The sequence below is a fragment of the Cyclopterus lumpus genome, chromosome 1 (assembly GCF_009769545.1).
Source record: "Cyclopterus lumpus isolate fCycLum1 chromosome 1, fCycLum1.pri, whole genome shotgun sequence".
NCBI classification, from domain to species: domain Eukaryota; kingdom Metazoa; phylum Chordata; class Actinopteri; order Perciformes; family Cyclopteridae; genus Cyclopterus; species Cyclopterus lumpus.
This window is the reverse complement of record NC_046966.1, coordinates 8,650,535-8,664,679: the sequence shown is the minus strand read 5'-3', so window position 1 is coordinate 8,664,679 and position 14,145 is coordinate 8,650,535. Positions and strand designations below refer to the sequence as shown.

Below are 14,145 nucleotides of genomic sequence, written 5' to 3'. Positions count from 1 at the left end.
GTGCGCAGAAATCTCTATGGACTTTGTCACGGGGCTCCCGATCTCCAAGGGTAACACCACGGTTTTGACCGTGGTGGACAGATTCTCTAAGATGGCTCATTTTTTAGCCTTACCCAAGTTGCCGTCAGCTAAGGATATGGCGGATATTATGATGAACAATGTGTTTAGGATCCACGGATTCCCCCAAGACATTGTGTCGGATCGGGGGCCCCAATTTGTCTCACGGTTCTGGAAGGAGTTCTGTAAGCTCATCGGAGCCACCGTTAGCCTCACATCTGGGTACCATCCTGAGGCTAACGGCCAGGCGGAGCGCCTCAATCAACAGCTGGAAACCGGCCTCCGATGCCTGGTGGCACAGAATCCTGCGTCATGGAGCCAACACCTGACATGGGTCGAGTACGCCCATAACTCCCTTTCCGCCACTGGTATGTCTCCCTTCCATTGCGTGTTTGGTTACCAACCCCCTGTTTTTTCCAAGTCCGAACCAGAGGTGTCTGTGCCCTCTGCCCATGCCTTAGTCCGTCGCTGCCGCCGCATCTGGGCAGCAGCACGCCAGACCCTAATCCGACAGGGGGACAGGGTAAAGAGAGCAGCAGACCGCAAGAGGAGACCGGCACCGGTATATCAGCCCGGCCAGCGAGTATGGCTCGCAGCCAAGGAACTACCCTTACAGGTAGAATCACGGATGGTCCCAATAACAAATGGACAATAACACTGTCACACCTGTATGTCAAGTTGGGTTTTTGTCCTGTCTCCGTTTGTTTTTGTGACTTCCTGTTTTATTTTGAAAATTAACTCTCCTTTCGTTTCAGGTTCCGTGCCCTTCCTCTTGTGTCACCAGTCTGATTGTCTTCCCTGATTCCTGATTGTGTCCACCTGTTTCCCCACTTCCCTCATGTGTACTTATAGTCTGTGTCTCCCTTTGTCCTGTGCCAGTGTGTCTGATCCCTCGTCCTGCACACACGCCTAGTCATAGCCATGTCCAGGAATCTAGTGTTAGTCATTTCCAGGTTTTTTCTCCCTGTGATTTTTTTGTTTCCAGGTTTTTTCCCTGTGATTTTTTGTTATGGAATAAATATACGGTTAGTTAAATCTCCACTCTGTGTCCGAGTCCTCCTCCACAGTTCCCGCCGTGTGACAAACACAAGAGTTTATCCAAGTCAGGGGTTGAGCAGAGAGCAGGTGAAGAGGCTGTAATCACTTTCTAAGATACTGGACTATATATATCTCAAGATTACTGGATCTTTGGTTCTGGACAACACTATTTATATTTGGGGTTTTAATATTTGGCCTCAGAGTAAACCCAGCTGTTTTGCACTGAATTGCAGCCTGTTGATTCACCTGTCTTATTCAGTTAAAACGTTTTTTATAACGATCACTCCATCCTTTATTCGTGGGTGAAGATATTTACTGCGACTTGACGTCTTTCCTCATTTCATCGAAAATGAAGCGCGCACGTAAAACGTGTATCAGCTTCCTCATTGTCACGTTGAACGATAGTAACCAGAGATATACCTGCATCCCTGAATATCTGCCGGTGTTCTTTGACGGAATTAATTGAAACTGTTCCTCTCTGTGTGCTGCATCAATAGAGCACCCTATGCACATGAAGACAACCAAAATAAACAGGCACGCCTGCATGATACAGGCGCAGACCAGAATGATGAGAGGAAGAGGAGGAGGAGGAGGAGGATGGAAGGTTTGTCCGACAGTAACCCCAGCACATAAAATGAAGGAGCAGGGGAGGTTTGTCCGATAGTAACCCCAGCACGAGGATGTGAAGGTGGGGGATGGTGGAGGGACTGCCTATATGTGTCTCAGCACTGCACAAATGTGTCACATCTACATCCTAAAAATCCATCTGTTTCAATGCAACATTAGCTTAGCCGAAGTCGTATGCGGAAATAACCGATTATTTAATTATTTATTGTATTACATGTTATTAATGTTGCAGCAAAAGCATCGAATGAAGTGAACACACGGTGGGAGACATTTTCTCGAAAATATGCCACACACTGATACGCGAGGCGCAGAGAAAAAGACCTCCGCTGCAACTGTGTTACATAAACATTGTTTTGGGTTTCGCCTGCTTGCAACGTTGCCACTTATGTGGCCTTTAAGTGCTGTAGGAAATATCGTAATTGTAAATGAACGACCATTGATCAGCACAACTGTAAATGAATGAGCCATGTTTTGACCGGGTTCCACCGAAATGCAGTCTATTATTTCACCATACACAACAGCGTAATGTTATACTTAAGGTGCACTGGACCATGGGTTAAGTTTGTGTATTACATGTTCATCACTGATGATTTTTACTGGGAAGTTTAATTCTTTCCAAAAAATATAGTACATTCAAATTAAATGACTTGCTTGTTGCATCTCCTTCTTTGTAGTCGAAGGGCAAAGGCACACATCATCTATTTTTTTCCCCAGGGTATTACATTTTATTTAGAATTATCACATAGCCTACTACTATTTTCTACATATTCACATGTACGAATTAAAATATAAGAAATACGGGCTTTCTCAAGACATTACCTCTGTGTTAATAGTTTTCGCAGTTGCGCATGAAAGTCGGCGTATTCACTGATTCATCACAGTCAGTTAGACCTCCCATTGTGTCACTTTTTTTTATGTGTAATACATCGCCATCGGGTAATAAGTTGTCCTGCAATGTGTCAGATAGTTGCATTACTATTCTGACCATAAGCAATATTCCCTTTCAAAGAATCCCGCTGACATCTTGAATATACGAGATTTTGAAAGGGACCGGGAATGCATCGTGGGTTGACCGCCTGTTACCTTGTGCTGCAGCCGTCAGAGAACTGGGTGAAAGGGGAATGATGTCACTGACTGGCTGTGGCCGACGGGAAGAGAACAATGAACTCTCCAGCTACTGGAAATGGTTACTAGGCAAAAAATAGTGGAGCGAAGAAGCTGATTATCGTGCGTTTATTCCCGAGGGGGATGCTATATATATATAGCATACAGCATGTCTATGGATCTTCAACGACGTTAAAGGGGGCAGAAAGATAGGTTTCTGTATTTATGAATCTCCCATAGTATCACATTTCAGTAATCCGTATGACTTTATAATGAACATGATTTGTTTTACAGACATATCTCATATATTTATAGATCATATAATACGTAGACAGACATATCTCTGTATTACAGGGGCTATACTGTGGGTCGAAACAAGGAGAATTCAATCAGTTTATCTTGAAAAAAATTAGTGGATAAAAAATCAAAAACAATGTTGAAAAACACTGTGCCTCGGCTGAGTCTAATGGCTGACCTTTTTCCTGGTGCTGCAGCCGTCAGAGAACTGGGTGAAAGGGGAATGATGTAAAAAAGGACTTTCCCTTTTTCATGCATTCTTCATTTCACTGGTGACTTTGCAGATAATAACTACAGCAGATCACGATTCACAGGCCTCCAAATATGTAAAACAAACTCGTTCAGCATATCTTCAGGGAAAACGGATTCAATTTTTTTTTTATCGGCACCCGGAACTTGACATTTGCTCAAATCAAGTGAACGCATCAATTATTTTCCTGAATCCGTTCTGATGTTACGTATCGTGCACTGCGTACATTTAGTTGATCGTCATCCCCAACAAGGTGAATGCACAAAGGACACAAAGAGCCAAGGAGAATATGTACAGTGACTGCTGTGCCGTTACTTGCGACCCACCAGCAAAGCACTCCATGTCCACCGATGACATCGTCACCGCTGAGCAGCCGTTCAGTGTGACCTGTGAACACTTCAAAGAGATTTGCTTGAGATTTATGTTGACGCAGAGCAATATATGAACACTCTCTTCCTCAAACAGAGTCCCTCTCGCTGGGCTTCATCGGGCAGCAGGTGACTCATGAGTGTGTGTGTTTCAGAGGGTGTGTGTGTTTGCATTCTGTGCTGCTCTACGGTCTCCCAAGTTATTGACTCACGTTGTGTTGACATCAGCCAACATCCTCTTTCTTTCAATGATATGTGTCAAAGTGCAACGTTTCCTGACAGCCATTTGGTGTGGGTTGCTAAATTACCCGAGTGAGCGGGGGCCTTCAACAGTTAGGAATTAGTTTTCTTAAAGGAATAGACACTTTCATTTAATTATCACTCAAAACAAAAAAGTATGAACTCAGAGGATGATCCTGTAAAGGAACAATGCATTTAGGGCGATTGATTGGCAGAAATGAAATGTAACATTACATGTTCTATTTTGTGAATAATCCCTTAAAAATAAGACTTGTTGTTGCAATCTAACCTCATCGACAGATGCCACCAAAACCTACAAACTGGCCCTTTAGTTTCAAGTTACAAATATCTAACATGTATAATAATAGGTGACTGGATTGGTTTAAACATGAATGGGCCATTTTAAAAGCAGACATTTCTGATTTGTCTGTAAAAAAGCCAAGGTGGAATTTATGTAATTAACAAAGGCTCCTTTACTTTTGTGCCCCAATTAAGCCTGACCAGTAAGTTAACCATTAGCAGAGCCCTGAAACTGGGAAGACTAAATGGGATGTGGCCCTTGTTAATATCAATAATTACCTGTGCTTTTCCTGCTTTGACATGTGAAGATAATCTGCTGTGTAAAAGGTTGTTAATCCCTAGTGGGATTACCGGGTTACTTCATGTCAATGTTTTACAGAGCAATTGTGATTTTGAATAAGAAAAGATGGTTTTACATGTAATGCAATGGACACTTATGAATATTAATGCACATATAAATGAATGCATGACAATGTATCCTTTCATATATATATATATATATATCATTTTGAATAACTTTAAATCTATCTATATATATATATCAAGGTAAAATAATTTTAGTATTCATTCCAATATTCTTCGAGGGATTAAACATTGTTGTGTAACATTTCTACCACGGCTCCCTTGTGCTTTTTATTTCCCAACTATTAGTATTATTTTGAAAGGTGGGCTCAAGAGTCAGTAGGTGAATCTTTAATAATGTAACCTTGGATGGATTGGTTAGTTTGTCCTTATCCCAGATGGGAAAAGATGCAAAAGGTGAACATATTCATGATGGATGAATGGGTTAAATAACTAACATATCCAGTCAAGGACTGCTTGTTCTGGCCAGTTGAATGTGAAGCTGGCTCGTGCCAACAAGACATCATAACACACTCAGCAAAACCCTTCCCTGGATTCACAAAGCTTTCAAGAGAAACATTTTAGGTTGCGTTATTAGTCAAGATGCAAATATCATATCAATATTATAGAAAAATGTTACCAGGCAGGCTCATCATTTACCAGACACATAAAGAAGACTCACGGGAAGCGTATAAATTGTATATATGAAGGTGAGAGTCGTTGGTTTAATACAGTGTGTTGCATAATGCACTCATATCGTGCTATCAGTGGGCGACCCTCAGCAACCTAAAACTCACCGACCACTATGTGTGTGTGTTTATGTGTGTGTGTGTGTGTGTTTATGTGTGTGTGTGTGTGTGTGTGTGTGTGTGTATAGGGCATCCGTTGGTGTTGGTATCGGAGTGCATGTAAGGTTGAGTGTGTTTGCATCAACTCACATCTTTGTGTTTACGTGTGAGTTGGAGTTTCAGATTGTCTGATTTAATCAGTTGTGTGCTTAGAGGTAAACGTGTTTCTTTTCTTCAATATTCTTCTCATCTGTCGTTGCCGACGAGGGCATTGTTATTTTACAGGTCAAATGTTCAGGGTCCAGTGGTGCATGGATACATCTGAATCTAAAAAAAACAACCATCAGATTGTTTTCGCTTTCTTGGTCATATGAGTGTTCTCTTCGGCCTTTTTGTAAATTGTGTTCTTGTGTGTGTGTGTGTGTGTGTGTGTGTGTGTGTGTTTGTATCAGTGTGCTGACTCGCCATCTGTTCTATATAGTGGTCTATTCATCTCAAACAGCTGGCGGCCACACTGACCCCTGTCTATTCTCTCTCTATCTGTCTGTCTGCTGTTCCGTTCTCAGTCTGATTATTCAGGTCTCCCACTGCATGTGGAATCCTGGAAATATCACAAAAATCGAAAAAAAAAACAGTTTTCCAGATTATAGATTAATTTGGGGATTTAAGAGAATATCATGGTTTTGAGTCCACCTTTCTGTCACGTTGCTGAATCACTGACATTCATTATGTTTACAGGTCAGTTTACAGAAACTCAAACTTAAAACACTTACATTTAGTTTGTTTCAGTTCCTACATATAAAGTGTGCTGTGATAATCATTTTATATTAAAAGTTAAAATGGTATCTTTTATTTCACCTTTATTTATTCATTATTTTCCCATTGACATTGTAAATGTCTTTTACGAGGGAGTCATGGCCAAATAACATGTTCAAATAACACAAAAGCCCAAATAACAGACATACAAACAAAACAGCATAAGATATATCACATAAAATAAACAAACAATAGACTTAAAACAAAACGGCAAATTGCATCAACAAATAAATGACCAGTGTTGTTCAGTAACATGTACATGTACATTCATTGTTCAAAGTGTTGAATTTGCATGCATATATAGAATATCGCCATAATCAATTGCTGATTGAATTGATTTTGTCCTTGCAGCAGAAAAAAAAAGCATTTGTTTCTATGACAGAAGCCTAAATGTACCCTCATTTGTCTTTCAGGGTAGTTCACAAACTAATCTATGTGACACAAATACAAAAGTATGGTGGCTGTGCAGAGCTCGACACCTGAAAATAGACCAAAGAAACGCACAACTGCAAAATACAAAAGCGTGCTAAAGGATCATATGGTTCCTGGTAAGCCCGATGTAGAACATCAAAGTAGGTGAACATGAGTATTCATAACTCATACGTATATATCTTGCCATTCGATTGAACAGATCGCTATCTGCTGATTCTCTGTGTGTTGTTTCCAGCTAAAAGACAAGAGAAGCTGCATTAGACCAACGGGAAACAATGAAGCGATGAATGTTTGCTACATCGGTGTCCTTGAAGCAACAATGAGAGGAGGAAATGTGAAAATGTTGCACGATACAACAAAACACTAAATTGAAACTAACCCAAACACCAAACCAACCCAAATGATAGTAGGAGAGGCGGAGAGACCGGCTGACTGTCTCTCCGCTCACAAAATGTAGCCGGTGAACCAAATTCTGCAGGAAGAAACTGAGGAAGGGTGGAGGGTGGAGGCTCTCTCAGGTCATTCGTCACTTTTGCTCTCCCGTACTTTGCATCTGTCTCTCGCATGATTAATCGTTAATCTGCCTGTCCACTTTTGAGGGTCTGTGTTTGGAGAGAGAGTAATGCTTTGTTGTTGTGTGTGTGTGCATTTACTCTCTCTCTCTCTCTCTCTCTCTCTCCTTTTCCTGCCTCTCTCGACCCACCATTTGGAATAGTTGTCCCATTTTTTTCTTTCTCTCTTTCTGCTGCTGTGGTTGTTTTCTCCGGTCCCTGCCGCTGTCTGACTCTGCTGATTAAGCAACTTTTTTTTTCTTGCCCCATGCAAGTTATACACACGCACACACACACACGCACATTCACGCAGCTCAAAAGTTACCTGTGAGCATTTAGAAAATCTCTATGATAATTAAGCTGCTCGGCTCTGAAATGTCTTCTGCAGTTAGTCAAATCTGCTAGGATTTTTTTTTTTTTACCACAAAGGATTAACTCTGCCAAATATGTGACAATATCCCTGTATATTGAAACTATGTAGAGCGCTGGGGGCTCTCAACAGAAGAGGAACGGGCAGGTTGAACATCACATTAAGACATGAAGGAATAAGTTGTGGGTCCATACTACTGAATACAGCTTTGGCCTTGTAGGAATGGATTGTTGTACACACACACACACACACACACTCACACACACACACACACTTAGAAGTCAGACAAGCATGTGCGTGCAAACAAACAAACACACACACACACACAGATTATTACAGCAAAGCTCTGCTGTAGGTCCCAAAGGAGATCCCACGGCTATTTTAGGCAGTGTGGAGGACTTAATACTCAGTGAGAGAGAGTTTATAGAAATGGGATTGAATAACATCGGCGATCCTCTCTCGACTGAACGAGTCAGGATTATTGCTGGTAGCTCATTGTCATGATGACATAAGTCAAATACGAATTAAAGGAATCGGTTAACATCTCCAGAAATATGTTTATACATTTTTTATAAGAGTTTGATGGGAAAATCAATACCACTCATGTCTGTTTACACATATGTATATTCAGCCTGCAGCTGATTGGCTTAAAGATTGGAAGTGCAAGGAAACAGATGGTCTGACTTCATTCAGAAGCACACTTAACAGTTGGGTGTATTAGTGTACAGTGGATAAGATTGTAACCATTTAAATCTGAGGTGAAAGGAAGCTCTGGCAATGAGAGCACAAAGCAAAGGTGTGTGAGCTTCCTTCCTGCCATTGACCGCGATGTAACTCAAAAAAAGCAGGAAGATGAAAAGAAGACGAGACGATGAAAAACGATAAAGAACAGCAGATCAAAAGAGGAGGAGACCCCCGGGGCAGCGAAGGGAGATACTGAAAAAAGATGAAAACAAATTAGGTCAAAAAAGAGCAACACAGGGAAGAAAAAAGCGTGGCAAAATGAGAGCGGAGGTGTGCAGGTGAGACAGGAGGAAAGAGAGTGAGGGGAGAGCGAAGCAGCACAGCTGCCCCGCCAAGAAACAGATGAGCCTCTTTTTCATTTCCGCCCTCATGCCGCTCTCGCCGCGTGTGAGAAGAAAAGGGAAGTGGCAATCCTGCTCCATCCATGGGGCAAAAACGCCACCTTCACCAGTTGTTTGGTTGAATATTTAGTTGTGAAAAGATATTTTGGACCAAAAGGGGATGAAAGGTTGTTAGGAGTAGTCGTGGTAATAACCACCATTTGCACATGTAGAATACACTAACATACACAATAAATAATGCAAGACAACAAGTCAATATTCTACAAATGTAGACCAATAATTACTAAAACAAGCATTTCATAATGGTCTGATATATAATTCCACCAGTATTGAGGAAGTTAGTCCTTGCCTCAAAAGAAGAAGCGAGAATAATGAAATATTTAGAGATTTGTGTTGTGAAATGTCACAGTAAAGATTGTTGCAGATGTCCACATCAACACGCAGACACACACACGCAGATACACACACACACACACAGACTCAGAGTAACCCAGAGTAAGCTGGTTTGTTGATTTTCTGGTTTAATGAGTTGGGGATATAAATAAATCTGTTTTGGCTGGGGAATGAGGAAATCAATTTCAGTATCATTTAGTCAGCCATGTTCAGTCTAAAAAAAAAAAAACCTCTAGGGATTACTAATCCTTGCGCACTCACATCACACATTTTATACTAAAAAGGGATTTGAATGTGGATAAACTTCATAAAATGTTGTGTATCAAAAGGGAAACATTTTGCTTACATACATTCTCATGTGTCTCTGGACGGAAATAAAGTGGTAAGTCATAACCTCAGTCATCGCAGAAGCACTTATTTTGTGGGAGAAGGGCCTTTTCATCAAGGAAGTGGTCAATGAGTCATTTTGAAGCCTTCTGAGACCAGCCTCAAAGGAGGCATTTTTCTTAAAAATGTAAGAAATCAGAGTAATTCACAAATGCAGGTTTAGTTTGGCTGTGAGCCCTGACGTGAATCACGGTTACTTCTCAGAAGGAAACACGTGCTATCGTCTCAGCGGCCTGTCTCATAGTGTGGGACGTTTCTCTGTCTGCATATCTATTCTGAAATAATAATTTAAAAGCCTCTCACTCATGCAGGGACCATCACCGCGTTTACAAAACTAAACTGAAACAAAACCACAAAAAAAAACTAGAGCAGTGACCTTCAACTAATCTTTGAATTTAGCATTTCTAACACTGCTTCTGATGTTTCGACAATTTCAATGTGTCCTTGTTTGACACGAGGCATTTCTAATGGCCTTGTTCGCAGCACACGTGACGGGGCACAGGTGTTACTAATTACGACAAGATGGCCCTGTTGCATTCAGTGGTCCCTGTGAATCGTGGCCGTCTGGCCGTGAGGCGGCAGGAACAGTGCCAGGACCCTGGAACTGAAGCAGCGAAATGGGATTGTTACAAATATCTAATGCAAATCAACTTGTTTCAAGACATGTCTTAACATATCTTGATATAATCTGTCTATTCTGGAGGATATTCACTTCAGAAATCGACTCACTACTTAACACAAGTTGCAACTCATCTGTGACTCAGTCTAATTTGAATACAGGAACCTTGACGGTGTCTCTTTCTTCTTCTCTCCTCTTGTAGCTCACGTCTTTTACGTCTCTCTTTATATATATCTGCACTGCTCATTTTAACGGCGTCTCATTCTCGGTTATAAATGCCGTGAGTATCTTCGTCTGGTTCGTCTCAGCCATTTCAGTCTCGCAGTGTCCCCACTGCACGAGTCCATAGTACTTTGCGTGTTTCCCCATGCGAATCAGCGTTCTGCGTGTCTTTTCTTTTCTTTGTGGATGTACCCGATATGTGTGTGTTTATGAGTATGCCAGTGTTTGTTATATAATCACATATAATCACATAAGTCACCAGCAGGTCTGAACCTGTGGAGTGACTCAGCAGCAGCAGAAAATATGGGCTCCAGTGCCATCTACTGTACCCTTTGTGGAAAAGTGCGTGTTGTTGTTCTGTGAGTGTTGCATCTCCCCGTATATCAAGGGTACTGGATTGCAATCTGGGGGGGGGGGATTAAAAATATTCTTTTATTGTACATACAATTATCATCATTCTTGAAACAAGACTGACAAGGCTTTAAATATAATAGAAATAGGGCAATATAAATTCAGCTGGCAGGCTTCTGCTTCATAGACGGTTTGAAAAGGGCGAGGAAGAGCAACAAAGAACGTGTAGTTCTCTGTTGAAAAGGGGATCTTTTGATTATATTGCATTCTTAATAAAAGGTGCAGCTTCTGGGTTGTATTCACCACTTATAAATACTAATTATATCTGTCTCATGGTTTCAGCAATATGATCCAGTCAAATCATATTTCTACTGCTTTCCATGCCCTTAGCATATAAAATACATTATACTGCCAACTTAGTTGATATCATCCAGCTATTGTCCTATATAGCACCCTTCTGTTAATTTGTTGTGTTTATGTATTAATGACAAGGGGGAACTGTGAAAATCTTCTTTCAGAATCTTTTATTATGAAGATCTACTGTCTTCTTGTTTTTTAAAGCTCAACATTTGCATGAACTCATTTAGATAAGAAGCAACATGTCTTCGTTATACAATATTACATTTTGCAGTATTAGTGACTGATAACACCAGCACTTGTTTTTCAACAAAATGTAATTTCCTGCGGTGCTTGTCAGATATTTATTCAAGCAGATACATACTTTTAATAGTTTTTTCAAATAGCAGGTTGTAAAGTCTAATTCAACATTGTACACTAGCAATGAGCCATGTTCATGGGCAAGCACACAATAGTAGTTTGATCCTGATGTGAAAACCCTGGATGACATTTGAACATTCCTGTTAAAAGTGAATTATGGTGCAAGAAAGTGCAAAAGAAAAACTATGAATAAAAGGATTACAATTACCCAATATCTCAGATTATTTCCTGGGTGCCGCTGGTCGGACTGTAAGAGGTCTGAAGCTGCAGCGCTGCACTGGATGATATGGACACCTGTGTGCTGTTGTGAATCTCAGCCAGACAACAATAAAACATACACAAAAGAAGTAATATAACTAATACACTGTTTTATGTCAGGCAATAAAATCAGGTGTGGCAACATGGGGTGAATACATATTGTGAAAGTCTGAAATTACTACTCTCAAATGCATTCAGCTCTTGCGTCTCTAGTATCTCATCACCGGTTAATGTTGTCCTCACATGTCCCCACAGCCACATGACCCACATGTTAGCCCCCAAGCCTGTCAAATATTGAAAGTCCTGATGTGCTTTGCTTCATTTTTTTTCTCAAATTGTATCCTTCTATTGACTTCTCCCCGATGGGCTGCAATGGCAGCAGGGCCTCCTCATGATAACTTTCAGCCTCGACGGAGTGACCTCCCTCAATGCAGATCTCCATCAATTCTGCATCCATGGTCTTTGGTTCTGCGACATCCCCTGCCACACGTTGTCTTCCATAAACCTCCACCTTCTCCCAAAAGGTTGCGTTAAAATGTTTGTGCAGTTTCCAGTCAATGCCATTCCACTGCAGGGCCTTTAAATACGATGGATTCCTTACGGGAGTTGAGCTTGAGGAAGAGGAAGTCGTCCGTCTCCCAACAGAGAGCATCCCGAAGCAGGATGAGGAATTCCTCAAAGTGCCCCAATAGCGTGACTAAGTGAAAACGCTCTGCGATGACCTTGATGACCCCCTCAACATGCGGGTCGTCTGGATCCAGAGTGTTGTCCTGCCCAAAGTCCAAGGACATCAGGTTCTTCAGGTAGAAATAGTTAAATCCATCTGGGCTGAAGTACTGTTTGGGATGACCCAGGAACTCAGCCATCTTATCCTCACCTGGTATCCTCCAGCTCAGAGGAACCGTGTGACCAAAGTAACGAAAGGGTGACTCAAAGAGCTCTGCTGGATCTTGCAATATTAGCACAGGAGCGAGGCACTGGAAGCCTATAAAGTTAGCACAGGGAAATAATTGAGTGCCACCATAATTAAGCATAGCATATTTGCTATGATCAAAAGATACAGCGTCTAATACTTCTATCAGATTATTTCTTATCTTTTGTTCAAAATATCACTGTATGGTAATTAAAATTCACAGATTGATCTGTAGCTCTTGTTCTGCAGCACATCAACTGTCACAACTATAATAAACACATGCTGCCCGTAAACCTAATTGAGACAACTGTAATTGAGAATGGCTCATAAGTGATGAATATATTACTGAACGTGAAATCTTTAAATGCTAAGTGATATTTTTTTCACTGTTATTCTTCACTGCTCATTGTCCAACTTTTAAATGCCAACATATACACTATATACTACACAACATCTTGTAGTTAGTCAATAAACATAATATCGAGACAGTCAATATTCTTTTTATTTGCATTTGCAGAATTAGTGTCAACTTTATATTTTGCGGCAAAATAAATAAATGATTAGTTTGAAAAAAGTTAAGAAAATACCCAGCACAATAAAGTATTATTGGATTTGTAACCCAAAGTTTATAATTTAAAACACAGTCGATCCTTTGTGATAACATTACTAATATGGAACATGCGGTGAGATAATTGTATGATCTTTTGCAGGCATTCGTTAAAAGCCCGCATATTTCTGTCATGTTTATTGTATTAGAAAAAGCTAAAATGGAGCTCCACCCGCCAACTCAATGTGTTTTATGTTGGCAAACTAAGTTCAGTATAAATAAAAGTTTTAGTTGATCGTGCTAAAATGAATTGACATGAACCAGGGAGCAGTGTATAATACTGTCAAAAGATAACCAGTTTATCAAAGATAATAAGGGAGCGGGGAGTCATTAAATTCAATCTCTTAGGCACATTCTATGTTAATATTCTACACAATAATTGAATAACTGGCTCTTTAAGTTGAACATGTCATTACCAGGAGCCAGATTTCTGTTATACATTTAGGCTATATCTTATCTATAGATAAAGACACCTGTAAATGGTCAGCAATATATCAATAGGTTGTAAGGTGCTAAAGTTAGATAATAAGTTATTTTATGCCTATTTTTACAACACTCTCAGAAGTTTCTATGGGACTGTTACATTTTCCCTCTTGTCTAAAAGCCTTTCTCAGATGGATTGAAGTTGATTGAAGTTGATCTGCATTGTTGAGCAGAGTCCTGCTGACGAGGAGGAGACAACCCACAGTGACACCTGTGAGCTCCCACCACGGCCTCTCTTGTTGTTGCCACACGGTAACAGGGAAGGGAAAAAAGATCCTCTCCTGAGAAGGGGAACAACTAAAATACACAAATAACATTGACTTTTGTATTTAATTATATAAAGAGTTCCAGTAGCAGATCAATCAACCAATCAAGCTATATTTGATATATATATTGATCCAGGTGGGAATCTTTGTTGTATAAAACTAGTAATGTTCTGTTCTCTTGAATCAACTAGAAATAGTAAATCCATTGAAGAAGAACATAACAAAATAAGAACACCACCCTGCAAGAGTTGAAGAGTAAGTAAA

General features: G+C 40.5%; 1 protein-coding gene across 1 annotated transcript; it reads right to left on the bottom strand.

The window, feature by feature from the left end:
* Window positions 1-11,570: 11,570 nt before the first annotated feature.
* LOC117739520 (galactosylceramide sulfotransferase-like) lies at window positions 11,571-13,573 on the bottom strand. The gene is given in 5 exon segments (XM_034545970.1): window positions 11,571-11,666; window positions 11,856-11,930; window positions 11,932-12,196; window positions 12,198-12,597; window positions 13,549-13,573. Coding segments are annotated over 5 exon segments (861 nt in total).
* Between the last annotated feature and the right edge of the window lie 572 nt (window positions 13,574-14,145).